Source organism: Parasteatoda tepidariorum, chromosome 11 (genome assembly GCF_982258835.1).
Source record: "Parasteatoda tepidariorum strain Cologne lab strain chromosome 11, Ptep-v5.0, whole genome shotgun sequence".
Taxonomy (NCBI): domain Eukaryota; kingdom Metazoa; phylum Arthropoda; class Arachnida; order Araneae; family Theridiidae; genus Parasteatoda; species Parasteatoda tepidariorum.
The window spans coordinates 92532154-92559821 of record NC_141765.1 but is presented as its reverse complement, the minus strand read 5'-3'; the positions used below and the strand labels follow the sequence as shown (position 1 = coordinate 92559821).

The following is a 27668-nucleotide window of genomic DNA, read 5'->3' as shown; positions in this document are numbered from 1 at the left end:
GATTGTGTGAACGAGTGTGTGAGCGAGTGTGTGTGTGTTTGTGTGTGACTTCATTCACCTCAATAAATACTCGTTCACACACTCGTTGAAATAACGTGAAATTTTTACACCTCATAAATACCTCTTTCGTTACAAGCATCAGAAAATCAACCTGGTCTACTTTAGAAATCACTTTATCAGTCTGGTTGATATGAAATGACTTCATACACCTCAATAAATACCTCAATCTCTTTAGTTGAAATAAGGTAATTTTTTTATACCTCATAAATACCTCTTTTGTTACAAGTATCAAAAAAATAACGTTGTATACCTTAGAATTCACCTCATCAATTTGGTTGATATGAAATGAATTTAAAACAACCTCAAAATAATTTTAGGTATAAATAAAATGACTTCATAGGCCTCAATAAATACCTCACTCTTTTTTGTTTAAAATAAGGTATATTTTTTGATACTTCGTAAATACCTCACTCTCGTTCGCTGAAATAAGGTTAATTTTTTAATACCTCATAAATACCTCTTGTTACAAATATCAGAAAAATAACCTGGTATGCCTTAGAAATTACCTCATCAGTCTGGTTGATTTGAAGTGAATTTAAAACAACCTCAAAATAAGCTTAGGTATAAATAAAATGTGACTTCATGTACCTCAATAAATACCTCACTCTACTTAGTTGAAACAAGGTAAAAATTTTTATACCTCATAAATACGTATTTCGTTATAAGTATCAGAAAACAACTTGTATACCTTGAAAATCACCTCATCAGTCTGGTTGATTTGAAGTGAATTTTAAACAACCTCAAAATGAGCTGAAGTGTATATAAAACAAACCTCGTATACCTTAATTACAACCTTTGCGAGGTATAATTTTTACTGCTGTTTTCTCAGCAACCTTAAATATACCTCAAAACAACCTCAATATCTCAAAAATACCTCAAATATACCTTACATTTTCGTAAGGGTTAACCGGTTCTTCCACTAATCTCTTCAAATAAATAATGGATAATTGGTTGGATACAAAAATTATTACTGGTTAAAAAAAGTCCCAATTCACGGAGCCCCTATGACCTTTCCATGGAACTCTAGGGGTCAGCGGAACACCATTTAGGAACTGCTGGTATAGTTTAATTTATCTTAGCTGTATGGAGAAATCTGCCAATCACGGAAAAAAAGCCGAACTAAAGTAACCCATGCAATTAATTTGGTTGTTGCCAAAAGACGAAGAAACATTTTACTTCTTTTTTAGCGGGTTACTATTTACCTGCTCATTCCTGTCGTTGCCATTGAAAACATTACATCTTGGCTACAATTTCGAGTTTATAGTATTGTAAATACTTTAAAGTATTCTCCTAAATTATATCTATACCCTTTCTAAAAGTTATTTGATCGGTTATAAATTGTTTATTTCGTAATATTTGAAATTAAATCAAAATAAAAATTTAAAACTTGATATGTGACGTCACAGTATGCATTCCTAAGTGATTGCGCGACCATTCCCAGATGCATAATAGAGGTGTGGTCATTCTGAAATAGAAGTAAGTCAAATTTTATATTAATAGTTTGTTTATTTTGTGTTTAAGGATACGAAATAAAAAGGATTTTAAATTCCTGGTTTGTGCTAAGTTGTAATATATTTTCAATTTCGTTTCAACTACTGTGTTTGATGACTGCATATTCGTAACCCTAGATACGAAAGAAACGTATGTAACTGTTCAGCTGTCTTGTCGGTTCTTTGTTTTTATTTGGATACTGAGCGTAATCCAAGTTCGTATCGTTTGTTTGTTTCTCATTATTAACTTTCTATTTTGAATTTAATCTGGCCCCGAATACAAAAACTTCGTAAGTCAATCAATACTTAATTATTAATTAGCAATAACTTCGAGATATTGGTTTTTAAATTTCATCATCTACAGGAATCAGTTATACATGCATTATTTGTGCTAAATATTTAAAATAAATACCTGAAAATTAAACCTAAAAATCAGTGGTTTTTGTTCATTGTTTTAATTATTGTTTGACTTAAAATGCTTGTAACTACTTTTAAGTTACTATTTATGTTTACATGTTTTATTCATTATTCTTCTCTAAGCAGTTTTAAATTGCAACTGTTTTGTTATTGTATTGACTTAGAGTCTAAATAGCTAAGTAAATTTGTTATTGAATAGTCAACTTTTGGTTTCAAAAAAATATTTCAATTCTACTATGTAATTGTTTTCAATTGAAAGTTATGATCTTGAGGCATTTCAATGTATAAATTGATATGTCTAACCTGGGAGAGGTTTTAAGGATTTGAACTTTTTTTTATATATTTGTGAACACTGTCTAATAAATTGTGCATTTTGATCTAATAAATTGTGCATTTTGGGACAATCTAATATTTTGTTTAACTCTACATTAAAAAAAAAATTTTTTTTAAAGAAGACAATTTCCTGATTTTTTTTAAGTATTCTACAATATTTTCATCTACTATTTACCATGTTTTATTTGGTACAGTTTCATAATATCAAATGATTAATACTTTGGGCTCTGTTAGGCATCAATGAATGCCTCAGTTCATAAGCTCAAAATAGAAAGGATGTTACTCTATGTGCATATTATAAAATATTTAAAATTCACTGACTGTTTGAACTATTTAATTTATATTCATTATATCAACTAAATTGCTCTACACCCATGTTTAATGCGTAAAAGTATGATAGTGTTGAAAACTAATGTTTGCCGATAAAGTCATGAAAGTTGTATAATACTTCTAAATATTTATAATTTATTGTAAGAATTTATATGTTTAATACGTATACAATAAGTAGTGATGCATCGTAATTTTAATAGAAACATTTGTATCCGAATCATTATTCCCCTTCCAGAGAAAAAGTAATTTATTCCTTAAAAGGATCTATTCATGATAGGCTTTTTTAAAATTTAATATATCTGATATATACAGTGGTTGAACAAAATTATGGAAACACTTCTATACTAGCTAGTTTTTTCTTATTTGTCGAGAAATACTTGATAATCATTTTTTAAACTAATGTAGGGGTGCTCAACCTTTTTGACTGAAGGGCCACATGCACAGCAGATTGATCAATGGAGGGCCGCATGCCATAATATTTAGACAAACATGTTGACAGCAATTGTAGGTAGCAGAGCCGGATTATACCTTTCGTAGGCCCTAGGCATAGCCGTTTTTGGGCCCTCCCCTTCTTCCCCCACTCCTCCCCTCTTTTCAAAATATATGCTAAAATTTTCTTGCATATTTTTTTTTTTGCATTTTTATTAATATGAATTTTAATTTACGAATTTGTTTACTGAACTTTATCTGTAATACCAACATACTGCCGATATTGCAGTTGATATCGATAATACCATTATGATTAGTTTGATCGATAACTATGTAAACACTTCACGTCAACAATACAACAACAAACCAGCAAAGAAAACAGTGAAATTGATAGTGAGATTAATTACAAGAAATATTTATACAGTAGAGAACCAATTATCTGGGATGCTCGGGACCATCGCTATCCCGGATGTCTGAATTTCCCAGTTTTCTGGATCGACCAAAAAGTGTCATTAATCGATGTTTTATCGAACCCGAATTACAAGGAAATTACACAAAAATTTGTCAGAATCTGAAATTAAACTAAAAGCGCAAAATTTGGTGAAAATTTACTCATCCGATTTAGAGAAAAACTTTTTAGATGAATTTTTACTATTTTCTAATTTATATGAACATAAATCTGCACAGGAAATGTTGAAGGCTCAAATTAAAGAAAAGCTTGTGAATACTTATCCTAACGTTCACATTGCATTAAGAATATATTTGTCGATTCTTGGATCAAATGCAGAAGGAGAAAGATCTTTCTCCAGATTAAAATTTATAACAAATTATTTGCGTTCAACAATGAATCAAGATCGTTTGGCATCGCTCGCACTTATGTCTATTGAATACGACATTTTGCGTAGTTTGGAATTCGACAGCATAATACAAGATTTCGTTGAATCCAAAAATCGCAAAAAAGTAATATATTAGATCATAAGATTCTGCAAAATAATTTATTACTGAAAAATATTATATTTTTATTTGTATCTTCATAATTTTGGGCAAAATACACTTGTTGTTTTTAAAGCTAAATTATTTATGTCAACAAATTTTTTTCTCCCAAGTTTTTCGTAGGCCCTAGGCACGTGCCTAGTGTGCCTATAGGTTAATCCGGCCCTGGTAGGTAGTAATTGTTATCGAAACATCATTGTTCTAGGCACTAAATTCTTTTTGTCAGTTAACTTTGTAATATGTTTGCATAAAAAAAAATTCATGTTTTTTTTCTATCATATTACATAATATGAAAGTCGATTTGAACATAAATTTTGATATTAAAAAATTAGTTCATAGAATTAAATTTATTAATAAATAAATATTTTAGTTATTAAAATAAATTCAAGTTAAATACTTGATTTAAAGAAAGTTTATAGAGTTAAAAATTATTAAAATTGAAACAAAACCCGTTCAGTGGAAATTAAGATTCAACATATAGTAGGGAATTTACTTTAACTTTAAAACATTATAAGAAGCAGGGGTTGAGAGAGGAAAAGAAACAAACATTAATTTTGAAGGAACTATTTTCCTTAATTAAAAACTATTGAGATACTTGTTTACAACTCTGTATGGCCAATACTTTTTAACATGACTCTTACTATTTAAAATTAATACACTTATATATTAACAATAGGGTTGTGTTTTTGCCGTCAAAAACTGGTTTTTGACAGGACAGTGGTAAAAACCTTTTTTTTTTACGGGTAAAAACTGTCAAAAACCTACTGTTTTCTTATATTTATGGCATATAGCGGACAATATATTATTTTCACATAATTGCCCTTATAAATGAATGTTGTAAATGATTGCTATTGATTTTGCAACTATATACATGTATGCAACTATATACATGTATAGAACAGTGTTTCCCAAAGTGTGGTACGCGTACCCCCAGGGGTACGGGAACAGTTTAGTGGGGGTACGGGTTCTTCTGCGAAATATCTTGCAACAAACGAAAATTTTAAAAAAATTTTACCTGGAAACAAAGCTGGCCATGAAAATTTACGATTACGTATTTTTCTAATTTGGCTCTTTTTTGCAGAGTTAGCAGTTAATAATCAGTAGGGTCAATAGCCAGTTGTGATTTTTAACTTTCGGGCAATTTTTTTATAGTAAAAACTACATAAATTTTTTTTTATTAGTGGTACACAGCGTTACGAAAAATTTAGAAAGGGTACATAAAAGTCATAAGTTTGGGAAACGCTGTTATAGAAGGATATACATTCATACAGTAATATTGTAATATGCTTATTAAAAATAGTGATACTTACTTTTATCATTATAGCTTGTTTTGCAAATGATTCAAAATTTTGCACTTCTTAATTGTTAGAAATAAACAAACAAAAAAGCTCGGAACTATTAATAAATTCAAGAACTAAAAAGAATAATTTAAAATTTGGCATTTCTTAAATATTAGAAATAAGCTAAAATAAACTTTCAAAACTTGTAAGTACTAATAAGTAAGCACTTTCTAAGTCAAGAATTACTGCTATTTCGTCAAGTTAAAAGCTTTTATTCAGTTGAAAAAGCATATTAAGCAAAACTTAATTAAAAACAAACTTACATGTTCAGTAGTCGGGGTCACGGTACCGAAGCATACGATAGCAAGTGACTAGAGTTTAGTATGGATGAGTCCAAAATTCGAGAAGATTCTGTCAATGGAAGCCTGTCATTGAGGATAATGATAACAAAAGGTTATTGCAATGTTGCAAGGAAACTCTAAAAGGATTTCCCAGGCTTTTTCATGTCTCATTTCTGTGTAAAATATTGCAGTGCTCATTCTAGGAAGAAAAAAGGGCAGGGTGCAAAAGTTTAAAAAAAGGGCATTATTATTCTAAAAAGGCAATAATTTCTTTCTATGGGCTTTACACGTTCTATTAAAAAGCATTGTCAATTATATATTTTTTTACTTTTCTAAAAGTAGCAAAGCAATCATATTAATTACTAATTTTTATTAATAAATTAATATATATATCGAGTTAATGAGCTAATTAGCTTAGTAATTTATTTAAAATGCATGTATATGTTAATAAAATAGTAAATGTATGTTTTTAAGTGTCTGTAGTTATGATTTAATAATTAAAATGATTAATAATAATTATGATAGTGAAGTAACTGCAAACTTTCAAAGACAAGTGCAACAAGGGGGTGTGATGGCTATTTTTCCTTTCCCATATAAATCTATGTATTGACAACAATGACAAACTAAATAAAAAGAGTTGAAAATAACAAAAGTTTAAGAAATCCATTGTAGAGTTTGGGGAAAAAATAAAGAAGGGTTGAGGAAAGAAAGGGCAAAAAGGGTATGGAGTCTATTACATCAGGGCACTAATTTACTTCAGGGGCAACAGGGTGGATTCTTTTGACTAAAAGGGCAGCAGGGTGCTGCGCCCTGTTTACCCTGCCTAGAATGAGCTCTGAAATATTGAAAACAAAAATGATAAGAAAAGTTTATTTTATGAGGCTTTCTTTTTATGTGTACATGTGTTTCTCAAAGCAAGATTTTATGAATGAAAGTAATCAATCTTGACATTCTTCAGTAATGTAATATGCCAAACAAAGTGATGCTTGGAAATGTTGAAAATTTTGTTTAGTATCCTAATATTTTACTTCAAATATTATGTTTTGATATAAACATGTTGAGAAAATGCAAGAATCTGGGAAAGGGATATAAATTCCATTCAAAGAAAAATAAAACTGTTGAGCTTACAGAATGAAAGTGCAAAAAATATATCTATGCTCATTTTATAGAGTAATATAAATTCGAATTAAATTTTTTTATTAAAGAAAATTTATAATGTTTGAACAAAAACCAAAAATTAAAACGAATCCATTATAGTACCGAAAAAAAATTCTATATTTATTTACTATTAATTTTCAGATATTATTTCTGTTCTCTTTAATGTTTTCTTTAAAAAAAACTTACAAACAAATAAACAATACAAGACAAATTAAATTGCAAACAGTAAGCAGTTTAAGAACTCTCGTTTTTCTCAAGTTCTTGAATTTTGCTCAATAAAATTGTATTTTAATATCGGGATTCTGAATACCATGTTGCTGTACCTTTTTTGCCACCTACAGGAGCGATGAAAAAATAACTTATATTAATGGCGAAATATGTAATGTATGTACAAATAAATTGTATCAATTGGTGATTATTTTGATTTGCGATTAGAAATTCGTGTGTCATATTAACAGCATAGTTAAAGTAACGGGATTGTAAGAATCACAAAGAAAAGCATCGCAATATTTTTTTTTTTTAAAAATTATTAAATAACTGTAAAATTAGCATGAGTAAAGCGTGTCGATAAGTAATTATTGAAAATGTCTAAAACTACGGGAATTTCGCAAAAACTGTAGTAAAAGTTATTGAAAAACAACTTGGATTTACATTGCAATCGGCACAAATTATGTTCTGCAAAAAGTGATAAATTAAATATGTGATTTATCACTCACACGAGTCATAAATGTAATTTGAAATTTGCTTGTTGTAATAACATTGTAATAAAACTATGAGATTTTCAGAAACACTGCAATAACTTTGTTTTAAAAAAAATTAAATTGGCACGATTAAAGCACATGTGATAAACTAGATACGCTATTTATGACTAATGTCGTAATAAATGTTTTGGGAATTAATTAACCAACCAAGTGGATATTGGTAGTTATAAATGCCAAAATAAAATCTATATGTTGCTTGGATTATGATATTGGAAAAAACAGTGCAGGTAAAAAAAGTGATTATTTAAATGGGCGATTTGAAATTTGTGATGTAATAACATCGTAGTGAAATTATAGGATTTTCAAAATCAGGTGGGAAAACCACTAAGAACTTCCTGATGAAATCAGCACAAATAAAGTATACCTAAAAGTTATCAGTTAGTTCACGATCTATAACTTGCGAGTCGTAATAAATGTTCGGGAATTTATAAACTGCATGGAAATTAGCAGTTACAAATGCCATAAAATTTTCTAAATGTCACTTGGATTTATGGTTAAATGAGCAAAAGCGAAGCATGTCAAAATGTTATTATTTAAATGTGTGTTTTGAAGCTTGTAATAAAAGTACTGGATCACATGGTAAAGCCGTTAATGACTGCCTTTAAAAAATGTAAATTTATGATGAAATCGATACAAATAAAGAATATCAAGAAATTATAAACTAGATGCGCGATTTAAAACTCACAAATCGTAACAAATGTATCGGAAACTTAAAAACCACATAGAAATTGGTAATTATAAATGCCAAAAAAAAAACGATCAAAACTTCGTAAGACTTTAATCCGAAATCAAAAATTACTAGTAATTCGAAATTCGTGTATTGTAATATCATATTAAACAAATGTGCGATTAAATTTTAATTTTCTAAAAAAAAAATTCATTGTGTTCAGAAGCTCCCACGGGTGGCGCATCAATAGTCGGTGGGCCACATGTGATCCATGGGCTGCAGGTTGTGCATCCCTACCATACGGGATATTTTGTGTTTAAACAGTGCAGGCGTGGAACAGTTTGTACATCGATTTCTATTGCAAGGATTTGCATATGAATAACTTGTGTGAAATATATAAATCAACCTTAAAGTGATACAAATAGTCAATATTGTTTTTTAAGTTCTTAAGTTTTTTCCACCAAAGTTAGTTTTTATTTTATTTTAGATGGCTTCCATTCGTAAAAAACTTGTCATTGTTGGAGATGGTGCCTGTGGTAAGACTTGCCTCTTAATAGTATTTAGTAAAGACCAATTTCCAGAAGTCTATGTTCCCACTGTATTTGAAAACTATGTAGCAGACATTGAAGTTGATGGCAAACAGGCAAGTAAAAATTCTACTTAAATTTACTCTTCAAGACTGGCGCTAAAAATTTTGTGATCTCGAAATTTCATGATGTTGACAAATGGAAAATTTTATTTATTGTTCTTAACACTTTTGTCGCACTAATAACTACTGACGTTTTATGAGTTATATTACATGTGTTTACTTTGAACAATATCTTTGATTCTTCATCTGATTTTACGTTGCTCCCCTGATATGTTCCTTGAAGCTATAACCTGTTTTATTTCTGATTCCTCTGTATTACTACACACCAGGATTATTGTCCCATATAACTACATTCTCATAAGTTTTAATTTCTCTTGGTTTCTTTAAATTTGCTAGTTCTTTCAGGGTTGCCACTCTACAGGGAAAACCTGGAAAATACAGGGAATTTAAAAATCACCTAAAATAACAGGGAAAATGCAGGGAATTTTGAATTTTTCTTTACAAACTGGGAAAATACAGGGAATTTTGTTTTTTTTATTTTGATCATTTAAAAAATTGTGACCACTCAAAGCGTAATCTATGGGATATTTAACCATGATATTTCAGCTATTCTAAACTATTTCATTTACTATAGTATTATTTTAAGTATCTTCAGCTGTTTTTCCAGCAATTGAAACTAATAAATAGTAAGTCCAATATAGCTCACACAAGAGCACAGTAATTGTTGTTTCCTCTTAATATAATGCGTATAACATGTACAGGGAAAACACATGGAATTTTTTTTCCAGGTTTGAGTGGCAACCCTGTCTTTTGAATCTTATGAGTATTTATTATCTGCAGACCATTCACTTCCTATGCTTTAGCCCTAAGCCTCAAACTTTTGTCGAATCTCAGGTCACCAAAGTATTTTCTCAAGTTTTTTTTTCTTATAGGTGTGCAAATCAGAGGACTCCTGCATAGTTTGCACACGGCCTTTAAAACTTTCCTCTATGTCAGTGATTTCATAGTTTATAATTGATTCCTTTTTAAAACTGAAGGAAAACCATTTGATAGTCAGTAAAATCTACAGATGGTGTTTGTTGCACCTGCAAAATAAAACAAACTTTTAATTCTGAACATTGGATTCGATTTACTATTGTAAATTGTTTTACCTAAAACTTTAACCTTTATATGAAAATTATTTCAAGGATATTCAAATGTAATGTTATTGTTATTTATTAAAATCTTGTTATTCTTATAAAACTCGTATACCTTTTTTGTAACAAACCAAAACCACTGAATTATCTATTTGAGATAATGAACTTCAATAAGAACCTTTTGTATTATTTTAAAATGTCTAATAAACCCAAAAAAAAAAGGTATAACCAGGTTTGATACGCAACTGAGAAAACTCAGGGAATTAAAAAAAATCCTTAAAATGTTCGGAAAAGGCGTGTGTTTTTTTCTGAATTTCTTGTAAAAACCGGAAAATCCCTGAGAAAAACGGAGGTTTAAAAAATATAGAAAAAACTTTTCATTATCAGGAATTTTCACTAAATATAGTACTGTGAAACCTGCAAAGTTGACCACCTTTGTAAGTTGGACACCTGCAAAAAATGACCTCAAATATCAAGAATGAAAATTTTCCTACATAATATAAAGAAGCAAAACCTTTGTAACTTGACCACCTGTCTCTTCTGTTGACCACTGAAATAAGTCAATTTTGTCTAGGAGTATTATGAAATTCTATTCTAAAACCCTCATAAGTTGACCAGAAAAAAAAAATTCAGAAAATTTTCTTTCATTTTGCAATGTATGTTCAAATTTCACTTGTTTGGTGAAATAGTGTAAAAAGCTAATCTAAACCCTTTTGAGAGTTGACCATCTGGGGAAACTGTAGGGGGTCAGCTTTTGACCATTTCTTATATTCAAAACATTGGGCTGATGTAAAGTCTAAACTGCAGGTCCAAACAGCAATGAGGGATAATTTTTGTAACAAATAGGTTTGTAAGTGTAGTAATAACAGAATAAATTTTAAAGTGTTCAAATAATTTTGTTAAACTTTTCAAATTACATGTTTTCGTGTTCTGATATTTTATGAAATTATTTTTTTTAAAAAGTTAGTTGGGTTAAGTTCATTCAGGTTTAAACACATTTCTTAAGATATTCATTTAGCTATTTGCTAAATAAAATTTAAGTCAAGTAAAAATAAATTTAAATATATAGCAACATGATATAGGAAACAAAGTAAACAATGACCCGCCCCCTCTATAAGTTGACCACTAAAACAATGCACCACTAGTGGTCAACTTACAAAAGTTTTACTGTATTTAAATAATGACTGCACTCATTGCAAAATTGTTTTTTTCCTTCATTTTCGAAATAGTTTTACCAAAATGACGACATATTGAATGCAAATTATAACAATACCTAATGTGCAAATTGCAAAAACAACTGGTTTTGAAGAGAATATTATATTATTAATATTATTGAATTGAATATTCTATAAAAGTGTTTGCGACTGCTAAAGCCTAAAAAAAAATAGATTTTAATGTTTATATATTTGTATGTCATAAAATATTATGCTCATTAAATATATAAAGCAGGGTTTGTTTTTTTTTTTTTTTTTTTTTTAAAAAAAGAAAGCCCGACCCAGTTAGGTTTTATAGGGTTTAATTTTTTTGGTATATATATATATACAGTACAGAACCCGTTATCCGGAAATCAGAAAACCATAAAACCGGAACGAAATTCGATAAATTTTCCCACCATTTTTTTTTAAAAAAAAAAAAAACAAAAAAAAATTTTTCCTCATAAGATTTTAGGATTTTTCTTTCTTTTTTGAAAGATGTTTACCTTACCATCATTTTGGAAATAATCATTAGTGTATTACTCCATCGTTTTTTCTTCTTTTTAAGGTTATTTCCAAAAAAAAAAAATTTTTTTTTAGTTGGGTTTAACCATAAAAACGGCTTTTTGTAGTGATTCAGAAAACCGGAAAAATCAGTTATCCGGAATAGCGATGGTCTCGATCGTTCCGGATAATCGGTTCCCTGCTGTATTATGTTAGTATACAATTTTATTACATAGTATATAGTTTTATTTCTGAATCTATAATAGCATACAGTGTTAATATTGGACGATAAGTTTTATTTTAAAAAGGTTAACAAACAAATTAAATTTTTTCACCACTTCATTTCATTTTTATTAGATGAGATATAGCCAAAATGTTTTTCAATTAATTTATTTTATTTTACTTAAACTCTGTCTTATATATATTTTAAAATATAGTTAGGTGATCCTATCAGAAAAACACCCAATATTCTTCCCAAACCAGTAGCTTTTCTTTTTTCATTTTTTACAATTTAGGTTTGACCATTATTAACATACAAAAAATTAGATGGCCTTTAATTGTTATTTATCTGTCACACACAACTTTTAATTCGAAAAGTGACATAGAATCAGAACTTTAACCTGCCAGACAATGAGAATCTTAAGTACTTATGAAAAAATAATTGAAAAGAAGTGTAATCAAGCCCTTACTCCTTTCGAATTATTAGCTAATATGCTGAATCCGAAATACAATGGAAAAAGACTTTCTAAATACAGGAGGAAAGGGGCAGAGGATTGGGTTTCTAAGAAGAATGCTGAATGACTGATTCTAGTTCTGTGTTTCAGACTAAAAGATCAAGTGTGTATCCACACTCATTATTTAATGAAAGTGTGGTATAGAATACAGAATGATTTGCCCATTTTGTGGTTCAGTTAGCTGGTTGTCCAGCAAGCTCAGCAGCTATTGAATGCAGGTTTTCTACATGTGGATTTGTTTAGTCCAAACTGCAAAACAGTTTTGGTCCCGAAAAAGCTTGTTGAAGTTTATAGACATTTAACGAGTGAAGCAGAACCAGAAGAGACTATTACAGAACTTTTAGCTAAATGTGGCGTTTTATTTTTACTTTGCCGATGTATCATAAATTATTCTAAATTACTGGATTTTCTTATAATATTAATATTATGTGATATTGAGATTAAAATATTTTGGTAAAATACAAAGAGTGTTCCATTTTTGCTATCTTAAAATATTTTTAATTCTTTCAAAAATCGTTTATTTCCATAAATTGAAAATTTAAAAAATTCGATAAAAATGCGCGAAATTATGGTATTAACTGACAGGGGGAAAAAAGGTTGGTAAGCATACTTTTTTTTTTTTTACAAGTTCTTAACTTCCAAAAGTAGGAGAGTCAGAGGGAAATTTTAATTTATTGGCTTTAGAAAGATTCAAATTGCTGTGGCAAAAACATGTGTGTAAAATTGATATTATAAAAAGTCATTTCAAACTTTCGAGCATTTAAAAAAGTCCTTAAAGATGTATTTTTATTTCCCCATTCTTTTTTAAAACTTATATTATGTGATTAGGTTAATATTTGATCCACTTAAGACAATGACACCATTTGCAAATGGGGATTTTGTTGCTAATTTTCATTTGTAATAAAAGAATCAATGCAGTATATTTGTTCCTCCCCCTTTTTTATGTAGTTGAAATAAATTAAATAGAATAAAATCCTGATGCATGTAATATCCTGATTTATAAGTATCAATTGCAATAATTTTTGTTTTTAATAATGTTTAGCATTTTTCTCCCCACCCAAAAAAGGTAATATTAAAAATTAAGATTTTCATCATTCAAGTATCCAAAGTTTTTTTTTGTGTGTGTATCCTGAATTTATAAATTCCTGTTCATCATGTAAATTTTTCATTGACTACCAGTTTTTAAATTTCATTCTTTGTGCAAAATTAGTTTTATCTAATGCTTACAGGTAGAACTTGCTCTTTGGGATACAGCTGGTCAAGAAGATTATGACCGATTAAGGCCATTGTCTTATCCAGATACTGATGTAATTCTGATGTGCTTTAGCATAGATTCACCAGATTCTTTAGAAAATATTCCTGAGAAATGGACTCCTGAAGTTAGACATTTTTGTCCAAATGTGCCCATTATTCTTGTTGGAAACAAAAAGGTATCTACAGTTTTAGCTTCTTACATGAATTTATTTGGCATCATTGCATTGTGTTATAAATTTCCACTGGATATAAAAAAATGTTTAATTATGTGTATTATAATGAACAATTTTGTGCGTCAGCATAAAGTTTCAAATGCTGAAAAAAAAAATTAAATATCAAAATGCGAACAAATTATTGCAGAATTACTTATGATTAAGGACTGGGCAATGTAGGAAATTTAATATCGTGATACATCGTGTGTTAGACATCGAGATAAAGCGATGTATCACGCTTTAACATACGTTCCAAAATTATCTATCAGAAATCTTTAAATCAATCAAAAGTAAATAAAAGGAATAAATCTATAACGAAAGAAAGTGTTATTTCTAAAAAAATGCTTCCATAACATCAACAGCATTGCTTCATTTTTTCCATTAAAATGATATAGATGTTTTGATGAAAGTAAAAACAAACCCAAGCTTAATTTTAATTTTTTTTTAATTTAAAAATGACTTAAAATTTATTATTTTAAAAATAATAATAAAACTGTAAGAAAATATTTTACATATGCATTAAAAATTAAAAGAAAGAAAAAAACGAAAGTGAAAAACAAACCAAAGAAATGTTCACTATAGTGAAACATTTTTTTAATTATTTGTTGAAAAAAACGGTACTTTTGAAACATCGTTAGTACTTCTTTAATTTATTTATTTAAAATAAAGTTGTATTAACTAATGGTAAGTTCTATACTTAGTAAATGTAAAAATAAATTCGTTTTTTGTTATTTTCTTTTTTGAAAATAAAATTGACTAAAGATTTATTTGTTTAAAAATGATACTGACTATCTAACAAATTATGAAACAAGCAAGCATTGAAAGAATTTTAAGAAGAAAAAAATACTATAAGTAATATAGTTAAAAAGTGCAAAAACGTAGCTTAGCTTTTTATTTAGTTTAAAAAAAAAAAATTTATAATTAACAGCCAAATTTTTTCAAAAGCAAATTAAATAAATATTGGCTTTGTTTTAATTTTTTTACAATTTAAAACGGCTGAAGATTTATTGGTTTAAAAATAATCAAATTGTTATGCTTAAGTGCATTAAATAAAGCAAAGTTACATACAAAAAAAATACCCTTTTTAAATTGTATCGCATAAAATGAAAAATAATTCTAAAAAATCAATGCAGAAGCTTTTTTTTATTTATATTTTCTTTTCATTAATAGATTGAGTTCAGAACTAAAATTTAAGATTGCATCGATCGCAAATTAATAGTAGGTCTACTAAAAATAATTGACAAGAATCGGTAAATCCCGACAAGAAAAAATATTGCACAACGAGACGATCGCTCACTGAAAATAATCTTCAAGAAACGTAAAATCTTCAAGAAACGTAAAATCCCAAAGAAAAAAAATGATGCTTAAGGAAACTGTGCATAGCTTTCTTTATTTCAACTCTGACCCTCTCATGAAGCCGATAGTTCTGATTCAATTCGTCATTCAACATCACAAAACTAACGTCGTCTTCATAGCTAGACTAAAGTGACCACACGTCCCAATTTTTGGTGAACTGTCCCGCCGATTTTTAAAAATGTCCCGCTTTTTAGAAAATATCTGCATTTCTTATTTTAACTGTACTGTAAAAATAGATTACCTATTATTCATTAAGTATTATGGTGAATATAAAGAAATAAATACATTTAAAAAAAAACATAAAATGCATGCAGAGTAAACTAAATTAGGCACTGTATCGAGTTAGATTTTCTCGGTGGTGTTCGATCATTGTCATTATGTCTCGGCTTAATTCAGATAAGTGCAGTTTGTTGTTTTCAATTTGACGTTCAGTTTGACTCATTATTTGGTTGACGAAGGTAGTGGTAGAGCAACAGTCGCCACAACGTAACGTTCCATAAGGTAAAATTTAATACTCTTTTTTAGCCTTTGTAGTAAATTTTTTATTTATTTCTAGTATTTACCCACAGAATAAAAGATGAGTAAAAAAGAGAGTGCAAATTTAATGAAGAGCTATGCAGAGAATTTCCATTTATTAAAAAAACGAAACTGGACTATATGGTACGGTATGATAAATGCAATGCTGAATTTTTGGTCTCACATGGTGGAAAAAACGATATTACTAAACATCTAGCTACAAAGAGGCACAAAAGATTTTTTAATGCCGCTTCCTCGTCTAAAATGGAACAGTTTTTTCGCAATGCTAGCTTTGGCAACACGGAAAAGCAGCTAGCATTAGCGGAAGGGCTATTTGCTTTCCACACCATAAACCTTGATCTGAAAATCAAAGTTTCAGATCAATGGATTCTACGTCGCAATCGATCAAAACAGTATACGACACAAAATATATATAAACAGTTTACGACAAAAAATATTTTATCACAAGATAAATGTCCACGAATATTGCAGCTCTTTTTTGAAAATGACACATCACAAATTTGGCTTCAGTTCATCCACAACCAAACTACATTATTTCACAATGCTGTGAAAATTATTGAAGGGGACAAAATTTCAATTACAGAAGTGTGAAATGGAATCAATAATTTAAAACAAAATTACGAGAAAGAATTGATATCGATTACATTCCTTTAATTATTCAAAAAGACATCACTAGGTTGGAAGAACAAGGTGCCATTAAACGACCTGATTTTCTGAAACATGTTTTATAATAAACACTTGGAATATCTTGAAGAATGGACAGTTCAGTTCTAAGATATTAAAAATTTTCATTGGGTGACATTAAAAAAGGAGATTTTATGGGAATATGTGGAAAAATCTTTAATATATTAGTAACCATTTTCCGAAAAATAATATTTGCGAAAATAATCTTTTTGATGAGGTGTCATTGGTAAAAAGATATGTTACAGATGAAAAAATTAAATGTTGATTATCTGCAAACTTAGAAACAGACAAAAAATGGACGGAGTTATTCCTTCATTTTAAACAAAATAATATTCCTTCTTAAAATATTTTGAAAATTTTAGAATTTGCGCTCTCTCTTCCAGGAACAAATGTAGCAACAGAACGTGTTTTTTCTAGTATCTATAAAATATGCACAACTGAAAAAACGCAGTTGAACTTTAAAAATCTATTTTAAGTGTAAAATATAATTTGACCAATTCATGTCAAATATTTCTCGACATTTTAATAAATGATCCGAATCTGTTGCAAAGTATTCACTCAGATAAAAAATATGACTGTAAAAGAAAATCATAATTTTTTTATAAATAAAAAATTTCATTTGTTTAAAAATCATGATGTTCAAATTATTATTTTTTACAAATATTTTTATAGTTACCAATAATTAATAATAAATGCATTTTTGTACAAGTATACAATAAAATATATATAGCTAAATTGTAATTCTCATTTCATCCCATTTGTCCCGCTTTGTCTCAATGAAAATGTGGTCACTTTAAGCTAGACGCTATCAACATCCTCGCATGTTAAATGGTTATACCGTTTAACCTCGAGTGTTATCTTATACAAGTTGCTTAAATCAGATTTCTGATGCATTGCCTGTAACGAAAGTCATTATACCAGCCAGCCGATATATGTGTTAAATCGATATTTCGCGATGCACTGATTTATCACTCTACTTATGATTATGTAGTGACTTGAAATAATTTGTTTTCATTTTGATATTTATAAAATTTCTTTCAGCATGAATAGAAGAATGTCAGCATGGGAAAATATCAAAGTTATGCACTTATCACTGTTGAAATGTTTTAGAGAAGCTTTTTTTTCTAAGCATTGAAAATTCTGATCCCTAATTTAGAATATTAGTTAGAAGCCAAATTATCACATCTAATAGTTATTTTCTGATCATAGCTAGACTAGAAAGAATATTTTTTAATTTTTAATCAGTTCATTTCAGACTGTGAAATCACTTATGGACTGAAAAGTAGAAAAATTTTGTCGTGTTTAAATATTTTAATATGAAAAAAAGAAATAGGCCCTTTCTGATATTTTAACTTCTAATATTTTAACTTTTTAGTTAAAAGAAACTGTCTTGACACTTGATTGAGATATTTTGATATTTTACATTTTAACTAGAACCAAAAATGTGTTTTGCTTAATATTTGCTATTATTTTATTAGGTAAAAATGTTGATGAAAAAAAATTTTCCCGTTGAAAAACTTTATTAAATTAAGCATGGAATTCTTCTGTTAATTCGCGGGATTCCGTGAATCTGAAGACTGTCGATCCATGGACTTCCGCAAATCGGTGGTCTTATCATATAAATTATTAATTGGTGGATATCTGCAAATCAATTTATATTCCATCAAAATTTCCATAGACTTCCTCTATGAGGCACCAAAACGGCAAACATTTAAAAATTTACTTGGTGAAAAACATTTTTTTTTTTTTTCAAATTAATATTTTGTAACAGTTTTACTTCACTAATTCCAATTTGTAACACAAGAATTATTTAATCTATGTGATATATTCGCCCCCTTTTTTATTTGTCTACAAATAGATTGAATAAATTTTTACTGTGATCTTACCACATGGAAATTTATAATTGCGCATTTCATCGATCGCTTTTCATAGTGCTCGATGTCGTAAATCCGTGTTTCAATCCTTTTTTTTCCTTTTTGGCGTGCAATTGATTTTCTGGTGAATTTTAAAATTTCGATATTATTACTACACACCAAATTTGAATTTCACATTTGAGCAATTGCTTTTCGATTAGCTCGTTTAGCGTGAATACTATTGTAAGTAATCTCCACCATACCATAGCATTCATGCAGTGATTAAATCATTTTATCGACTACAAATGCTAGGAATTTTAAAAATTCATATATTTATTAGTCACTTTTTGGCCCGACTATACCATTGTTTTTTCATTGAATTTTTTCACAATTATTGCTATTGACGTTCTTGTGTTTATATAAGCTCTGATATTGTGAAGAAATTCGAATTGCACATTTGAGTAATTACTTTTTGACACAGTTGATTTGCACTAATTCCATGCTGCGTTTTAAATTTTTTTTGTAATCTATATTTTTAATATTTATTATGATGTGAAAAGTTAAAAGAAGTCATTCTTATAGTAACAGTTCTTTCTTCTACTCAAATGAGTGCAGAAAGACTATTCTCAGCTTTGAAGTGAATCAAATCTGATCTACAGTCCTCTATCAAGGAAGATCTTGCTGAAGCTAAAGTGTTTCTTAGAAATTACGACTGCCATTTTTCCATTTCATAATATTTGCTATTTTATATAAATAATTTGCTATGTCATAAATTTTTTTCTGTAGCATCTGTTACTTTGTTTATTTAAAAAAAATAATAATAATCTGTAACATTCTCATGTAAGACTCCATGTTCCATGAATCTAAACTTCCATGTAAGACTCTCATATATAGTGAATCTTCTCAGGAATAACCACTCTGTTCCACAATAGAATTGTCTTAAATAGAGGTTGGTCAGTTATTCTTACAAGTAACCTCCATTGACTTCAAAATGTTATCAAAGGTACATGGTTTTTTGGAAACAATGTTAATTTTACTCAGTGTCATTCTCTTGGTGTAGAAATGCGACTTATTTTGGCATCATAAAAACCGGATCTTTTAATAAAAATGTCCCCTACTGCTATAATTATGTATAAAAACAAGTTTACCAATTATGATAGAACTATTTTAAATAAATAAGCAATTATGTTTTTTGTTTAAATTTGCATGTAATTTTATATCATGCAAATTAGTTAACTTTATAAAAGGGGAGCTTTGTTTGTTTCAGATGCTTAGTTTTTTCTAAAATTACTTTTTAATTTAACTCTTAAAACTAAATTAATTTATTGCATCGTCTTTAGTGACCTCTGACTGTCCATAATGTGTAACATGAGGTTGTCAAAAAAACCTCTCTAAATACGAGCCACTTGCAGATATTTTGAATACATTTGAATCTACTTATTTGTTTTGTTAATATTTTTTATTTTGATATTTTTTCGTGTTTCCTTATTTTACCTTTTCCACATTTGGTGCGGAGGTTTGCCCAGTCGTTGGGAGAGGTTTTGCTGGTCTCTCCTAAAGGTTTTCTTCAACACAAAGTCTATGGAAAATATTCATTGCCTCCTGAAAGTGGTCGTAAATAAAGGAGGTCGCTACGCAGAGGTGGTCTTTCCTGGAGATTTCACTGTATATGTTTACATATATATGAGGGAGTCTGAGTCTATTTTTCCCTACTGACTCCGCAAACACAGGTTTGAATAATTATTTAATTTCATTAAATACAAATTCAAACACTCAGATTGAATCAGACTTCGGTTATTTGTATACTTTTCCACATGATTTTCAAAATTCAGTTTTTATTGACACGCAAATTATAAATTATGCATTTAAATAATTACTTATTGACAACCTTTATTCATGCTAATTTCATTGTAAATATAAGCAATTTATTAATTTTTTTGTTGCGATTTTTTTCCACGTGATTTTTCACAATCCTGTTATTTTAACTATGATATTACGACTCGCAGTTTTAAATAATCACTTTAACATTTGGTGTAATTTATTCTTTGCGCATTTCATCATAAATCCAAGCTATTTTCTATTAATTTTTCAGCAGTTAGTGCCGTTCATTTCCACATGGTATTTAAAATTTCTATATTTTGATACAGTGTTATTGCACCATGAGAAATTCAAGAAAAGGAGGAAAACAGGAATTTTTAAACTGCTCACTATTTGTAATTTTGTTTTAAATTTTTTGTAGCTTGGGTGACTTTTTTAGGAAAATGTGAAAAAAAAATTCTATTCAAAATTTATAACATCTCTAATAATTCAAGAAGTAAAAATAATATCTGAAGTATAATACCAAATAAATATTGAAAAGTATTTGGTATAATGATTTTGTTTAAATCCTATAAATTTTCTTCAAAATATGTATTTATCTATTTTTTCATACTTTCCTTCTTTGAGCTTTTATTGCTAGAATTAGACATGATAAAAAAGAAACTTTTCTTTAAAAAAAATATCAGTTTGTTCATTTTTGAATGAATTCCAATAATTAAAAAAGTATTTGATTTTCTGAAAATATATTAAGTTTAATAATAAAAAATTTAGTACTTAGAACACTAATATTTGTATAATAACCATCGGAATTGCCATCAACATGTGTAAATAGGCGTTGAGGCCTTTTGCTAGTCTAACTGTTGTTCACCCCTACATTAAGCAGTTTTTCTGTGTAAGGTCTATAATGTAACTGTCAAACTCATCAAATCAATGGTCATTGTTTATCAAATGTAATAAAAGCATATGTCTCTGCATTAACATTTGAAATGTTGAGTATAAATTTTTTCCACCTCTTTTATTCAGGATTTGAGGAATGATTCGCACACAATATGTGAATTAGCAAAAATGAAACAAAAACCGGTGACTCCTGAAGAAGGACGCTCAATGGCAGAAAAAATAAATGCTTATGGTTACCTGGAGTGTTCAGCAAAGACGAAGGAAGGTGTACGAGATGTCTTTGAAACAGCAACTCGAGCAGCTTTGCAGGTAAATATTTTATTAAATAACACTTCCATATAAATAAATGTGTAAGTGATGGAATTACACTGTCTTTCAAAACAAAATGTGTGAAGTTCTCACTTGTTTAACATTATCTCATTATTGTTAATTATGGTTATCTAAGTTTTGTGAAAATGTGAGTTGGAAGTCAAGAAAGGTCAGGTCGCTTTTGCCAAATCGCAATGTTTTTTAAACTCATTCCTGACTTAATTTTTTATTTTAAAAACATTGATTTGCTGCCTATGTTTTATTTTTTTTTTATGTCTTGGAGAATTAGAGGAGCTGTACAATACAAAATTTTCAAATCAGTGGATTAGTATTTATTTTATTATTATTATTATTATTTTTTTAGCCTTTTGTTTCCTTTTAAAAATAATTTGGTGTGTATGTATTGCACCAAAAAATGTTCTGATTTATTTTGTAAAATGCTCTGATTTTAATTTTGAGGTACCGCAAAGTCAGTATCTTTCATCTGATTTTTAAAATGATAAATTCCAATTAACAATGCTGTAATTATATCGTATTTTTAATTGGTGAATTGAGAGAAAATTCAGTAGATGATTATTATTATTATTGCACAAATCTTAAGCTGCATATTTACTGTATTTCAAGATTATTGAAATCCTACTATTAAGAAGTCTTCAACTTGATTACAAATTTAAGTAAATTTTGGTATTATAGTTTAATATTGTAATGTGTTATGGTATAATATTTGAAATATTAAATAATTAATGCCAGTTATTTGCTTTTTTTTTAATGCAGCGGCAAGATAAAAAAAAATTCTATTTCTCAAACTTAAATTAGTTGTTCAGTGCGCCATTAATAAAAATGTACTGGAAACTTAAAACTTTTTTCAATTAAGTAATTCTGAAATTGAAAATAGTATATTTAATTAATTTTTTTTGCTAAAACATACCTTTATTATACTTAAATGGAGCAAATTATACATCTTTTAGTTTGTCTTTCTTTAAAGTAATCCATTGCATGTCTACAGTTCTAAAAATGTCCTGACTTTTTTTTTTTTTTTTAAGAAATGTTGTCCTAAAGTTTGGTTTGCCCCCAATGTTTCTCTTTTCCTTTCAGTCTTTAATATTAGAGAGATTTACCCAACAACTTAACTGATTTTGGCTTAAGATTTCCTAATTTTGGACTCATCTCACAATCTTCAGATCAATAACAAAAATCTTCTGTTTTTTTTTGTTTTTGTTTTTTCCAAAAGTTACTTTTCATACAATTTAAATTATTTCTGTTAATAGGAAACAATTCATAACAAAAATTCTAATAAAGTAAAGTGGGGTAACAAAAAACTGACAAAATCAGTGAAAACATTAACCCTTGAGAAAAAAAACTCCACAAATTTGGCTATAAAATTTTAGTACAGTAGGGAACCGATTATCCGGAACGATCGGGACCATTGCTATTCCGGATAACTGATTTTTCCGGTTTTCTGAATCGCTACAAAAAACCGTTTTTTTATTGTTAAACCCAACTAAAAAAAAAAAATTTTAGAAATAATCTTAAAAAGAAAAAAAAACGATGAAGTAATACACTAATGATTATTTCCAAAATGATGGTAAGGTGAACATCTTTCAAAAAAGAAAGAAAAATCCAAAAATCTCATGAGGAAAAAAAAAATGTTTTTTTTTTAAATGGCGGGAAAATTTATCGAATTTCGTTCCGGTTTTTTGGTTTTCTGATTTCCGGATAACGGGTTCTGTACTGTAGTAACGATTTTTTGAAGAAAATACTTACCCTTATTAAAACTCTTTACAAAATATTCTGCATCCAATGTCTTATATTGGAGATTCCTATATTTTTCAAAATTTTTAATGCGCTCTTGGGTTGTTCAGAAAGTATTGTTGTTTATTGTCTTTTTTTTTTTTGTAATTTTTAACTATTGTCTAGTTATTCTGTTGCCCAGATATTAATTATAAATTGTAATTTTTAATAAATGTCCAAACTATTTTTTTTTAATGATTACAATTTAGTGTCTCCAATTTTCTTTAAATGTTCAATTTTGTGTAAAAATTATTTCCTGTTTTTTTTCAGGTCAAGAGGAAAAAGAAAGCTAAATGCATTTTATTCTAAGAATGAGTTTCAGTAGCAGAGGACCTCAGTATCAGAAGAGAGAAGTCATATATTCTTCTGTTTAAAGCAAAATCTGAACTTGTGATCAAAACTTGTGTTTATGGCTTTCTTCATTTGTTTTTGTCATTTCTCATTATTTTTCCATGCTTGAGGGAAAATAATTAACTAGCAGAAGTCTTCCACTGCAGCTGTTTTACTAATGTGAAAGATAAATTAGCTAGTTAGGGGCCATTCCTCTTTTGTTGCTGTTCCTTGAATGTGAACTAATGAGGTCCTGTTATGTGTTTTCATGGAACAAGATCTGTGGCTGTTGTGAGGGAGAGTTGTACTGTATCAAAGACTTGTTACCAAAGGATTTTGTTCTCATTTTTTTTCTAAACCATGCCATCATAGTTTACTGTTCAGTTATTCGTTTTATTATTTAGTTTTGTGCAGATTAATTTTTAAACCATGTTTATGTTTAAAAACTGTGTAAAGCAGGCCCCTTTTTTCAATACATGATTTTTACAAACTTTATGAAGATTTTTTTAGTAAATGCAGTTATTTGTTTTAAAGCCAAAATTTATTGCTTATTGAACATATTTTTGGCACATACTGATGGTGAAGTATTGAAACTTAGTTTTAAAAAATTGCAGTTTTAATTTTAATTAAGTTGCATATTTGCTTTTAAGTTAGTACTGAATATTTGTTTTGCTGATCATTTGTGTAAATGTGGTGTATTTAAAAAGTTTGCTTGATACATTATTCAATACTTTTGTAGAAAATTTCAACGGTTTGTCCTTTTTAAAAGTGTCGACCGAACAATTTTTGAAGTATTATAGTATGATATTTGAAATTCATCTTAATATTTGTCTTGTCAACTTGGGTGATTGAAATAATGAATTTGTTCATTTACTGTTCTTAGACCAATTTTCAAATATTTCTACCTTTTTTTAGCAAACTTAAAAATATAAGTCATGTGTGTAATATTTTTTCCTAAATCTAAAGTAAATAAATGATGCTAAAAGTTTTTATTTTTTTTTTTCATTTTGAAATTTTTATGATTAAAAGATGTATGAAGAAATTCACTCTTTTAGTTTGTGTACTGTAAAATCAATGAAGAAAATTAATCTATTACTACTGCTGTATTATACAATGCAAATAATTATTTTGAAAAACATTTTTGTTAACAATTTGTCTAATTTTTTTTCTTGTATTACCATTTTGAATATGCTTTATATAAATGTTCCTTCATAAAAGAAATAATCTGAATTAGAAATCTCTGTAGAATAAGAAAGTAGTATATGAAAGTATTCTAAATGTTTCTTTTTTTTTTTTTTTTTTTAATACTTATTACTACTGATAACAGTTATGCTTAGCTACTTTTAAATAATTTCTTTTTATACTTATCACCGCTCTGAAAATATCTTGGAAGTTTTACTGTTTTCAAGTTTATCTGAATTCCGAATTTATGTGGTCAAAAGTAGTTATCACACCTGTGTAAAGTCAGGAAGCTTTTTACAGATGTTTAAGTTGAGTATCATTTCTTTATTTTAGATGTTCTCTCTGGTCCTAAATTAAATTGATCTACTTTGTATCTTTTCTCATATGATGTGAATTAATTTTATTATTTTTCTTTTAATGCACATTTTAACTCGGTAGATTTAAATTTAAGAAATTATTTCAAGCTCTTTGAAAGCAATTGAAAATCAGACTGAAAGTTTTAAGAAATCCCCCTTTTAACAAACAAACTTCAGCAAAGGAAGTAAAGCAGAAAAAATATTTGAGTTTTTAGATTATTTCTGTGAAAAATTTAACCAAACTTTGCCCTTAATGCCCAGTAGGATTAGTCACTTGCTGAAGCATTTTTACCCATTGCTTTCAAAAAAAATTTTGACAATATTTAATTTCTGCATTACTTTTTCTAGTTTTTTGCGTGGTATAATACAGAATCACTTTTATTTATATCTTCAATGCTAATAAAACTTCTGTTTGATGTTCCAAAGGAAATTTTTTCATGTTGCGAAAATTCCACTCAATACTTACAATAAAGAAAAAGTCAGTACACACTATTTCTGTAATGTATTTTAATTTTCAGACTGAAATTCTTCATTAGGCTATAGTTAAAAAATTTTATTAAAAAAAAAAACATCCAACCAAAATTTAGTATTCAATTCATACTCTAATTCAACCTATAATTTTTGATTTATATTTCTCATTGTGCATTGAAATATGTTCTCTGTTAAAAGGGTTTTTCTTTTTACCACTGAAAGTTTTATTTTGTTAATTTATGAAAAGTTATTTTTCCTTAATCACCATCTGTCTCAATGAAATTGTTGTCATCAGTAAATTTAGATTAAAAATTTATTTATGTGCTTCCTTCATTACTTTATTATAAGGAATATGTATAAAATCACATTCAGAATGTTTTGTTAATAACAATTAAATGCATTGTGTATACAATTTTGGAACTAAACCTTGCAAGGGATTATGTGTGCTGTCTATTAAGTTTGTGCCAAAATAGTGAAATTCAGTGTTACTAGTTTCCAAATGAATGTCCTTAGTTACTTTTAAAAAATTTCAAGTTATGAACTTTTCAAAAAGAAATCTGTAATGACTTGTGTTCTAATTTTAATGAAATAAACATCTTTTATTGCTAATATAGCTTGTGTTGTAATTAAGGAACTGTTAACAAATTGATTCATTACTGTAACCCTTCCATTAGAACGTCGAATTGAACTGTTCATTTCAGTATAGTGATCAAAATTTTGTTGATTAAATGCCTAGAAAATCACTTTGAAAACAAGACAGTTTTGCGCTTTAAAAACAAAGCGGTTTTTTATTGACAATAAGTCAATGAATAGCTTAAGGCTGGAGGAAATGATTCAAATCATTATTTTGTTTCATGTTACTGCTCAATAAATATGAAACACCCTAAATTTTCTATTAATGTAGAAAGAATGACAGGACAACCTTTTTTTTCACAGGTGGTCGTAAGTGTAACCTTATATTTAAAAAATGGGTTGCTTTTCATAATTGAGAATTAGAAGTGCATATTGCATGATCATGTGGAAATAAGTCTTCTGTACGCATATATTACCTTTGTAAGTTTCCTTTCAAAGGTTTCAATAAATTAATAATATTTTTCTTGTTTGAAAATTTTATTCTTTTTGTGAAGTGTTGGTGGTGCTTTATTGTGGTGATAAAATGCGTGGTATTCACATTATTGACTTTATTTATGCTTTGACTTATAGGTTTTAGTAGTGTATATGTTTTTTCAACGAAAATGTCTACTCATAACCAATGCTTAGAACAAAAATTTGAAGGAATTGAATAAAAGTATAATTTCAGAATGAGAAATTGTTAAAAATAAAAGCAAATGATGCAATCTGATATTTTGCAAAGAACTGATCCCTGTTCCACCTTTAAGGTAGTCTTAATCATATACATTAAAATTTAAAAAAAAAGAACTAATTGTGTTATCACATGATGTAATTTGAAAAATTTAAGTATTTTTAACTTAGTATATTTAAAAGTACTCATATTTTTTTTGACATAAAAACCATTTCAATTCAGTTAATTTCACAACTCTTTATAAGAGTGTGGTTTTGTCCATAATTTAGTTGCTGCAATTTGCAATATTTTTTTGTACTCAAACAATATTGCTTGAATGATAGGGAGTACAATACAGAGTTATGTGCAATTAAGTAGTTGCAATGACATACCTGCCAAGTCTCCCTCTCTAGCCTTGGACACCAAAACAGAACAGCAGATTATCTACAAAGGTGGAGCAGCAACCAAAGACTAAAGAAGAACAGCCCACTTAGCCAGGCCGTAGTTAACAACGTACTTGCTGGAAATGTCGAGGATTGCCTTAATAAACAATTTATTGACCCAACTGAAGGACTACCTGGTGTTTATTTCCATCAACACCTTTCATCACAAGTTAACAAGAAGCTGGAACACCCGGAATTGCTTAAGCAACTTGCTTTAGAGGTTATTAATACCATCCCCAAACAATCAATACTGGTGTACACAGACGGAAGCAAGACGGACACATCATCATCTGGCAGTGGTGTCTACATCAAATCAAGTAATTACTCCCTCAACATCTCCAAAAGGAATCCTGATTTCTGCTCGGTGTTTAGAAGTGAACTCATTGCTATTGATACTGCCCTGGATTCTCTTCTAACACTACAGGATCAAAATAGCATCTGGATCCTCTCTGACAGCCTCAGCTCCATACAATACTTA

General features: G+C 28.5%; 1 protein-coding gene and 1 long non-coding RNA gene across 6 annotated transcripts in view; both read left to right on the top strand.

Annotated features, from left to right (window-relative positions):
* Positions 1-27668, top strand: part of LOC147801891 (uncharacterized) — a 104248-nt gene that overhangs the window by 57635 nt on the left and 18945 nt on the right. The gene's annotated exons all lie outside the window — the stretch shown is intronic.
* LOC107453752 (ras-like GTP-binding protein RHO) lies at positions 1504-26074 on the top strand. 5 transcript variants are annotated; one of them, XM_016070684.5, is made up of 5 exons: positions 1504-1536; positions 8747-8902; positions 13645-13845; positions 21153-21335; positions 23397-26074. In XM_016070684.5, the coding sequence occupies exons 2-5, from the start codon at positions 8747-8749 to the stop codon at positions 23433-23435; spliced, it is 579 nt and encodes a 192-aa protein (XP_015926170.1). In that variant the 5' UTR covers positions 1504-1536; the 3' UTR covers positions 23436-26074. The 5 variants fall into 5 exon arrangements, with proteins under 5 accessions (XP_015926170.1, XP_071043590.1, XP_015926173.1 ...); XM_071187489.2 differs by having other exon boundaries at positions 8747-8906; positions 13649-13845; XM_016070687.4 differs by having other exon boundaries at positions 1504-1701.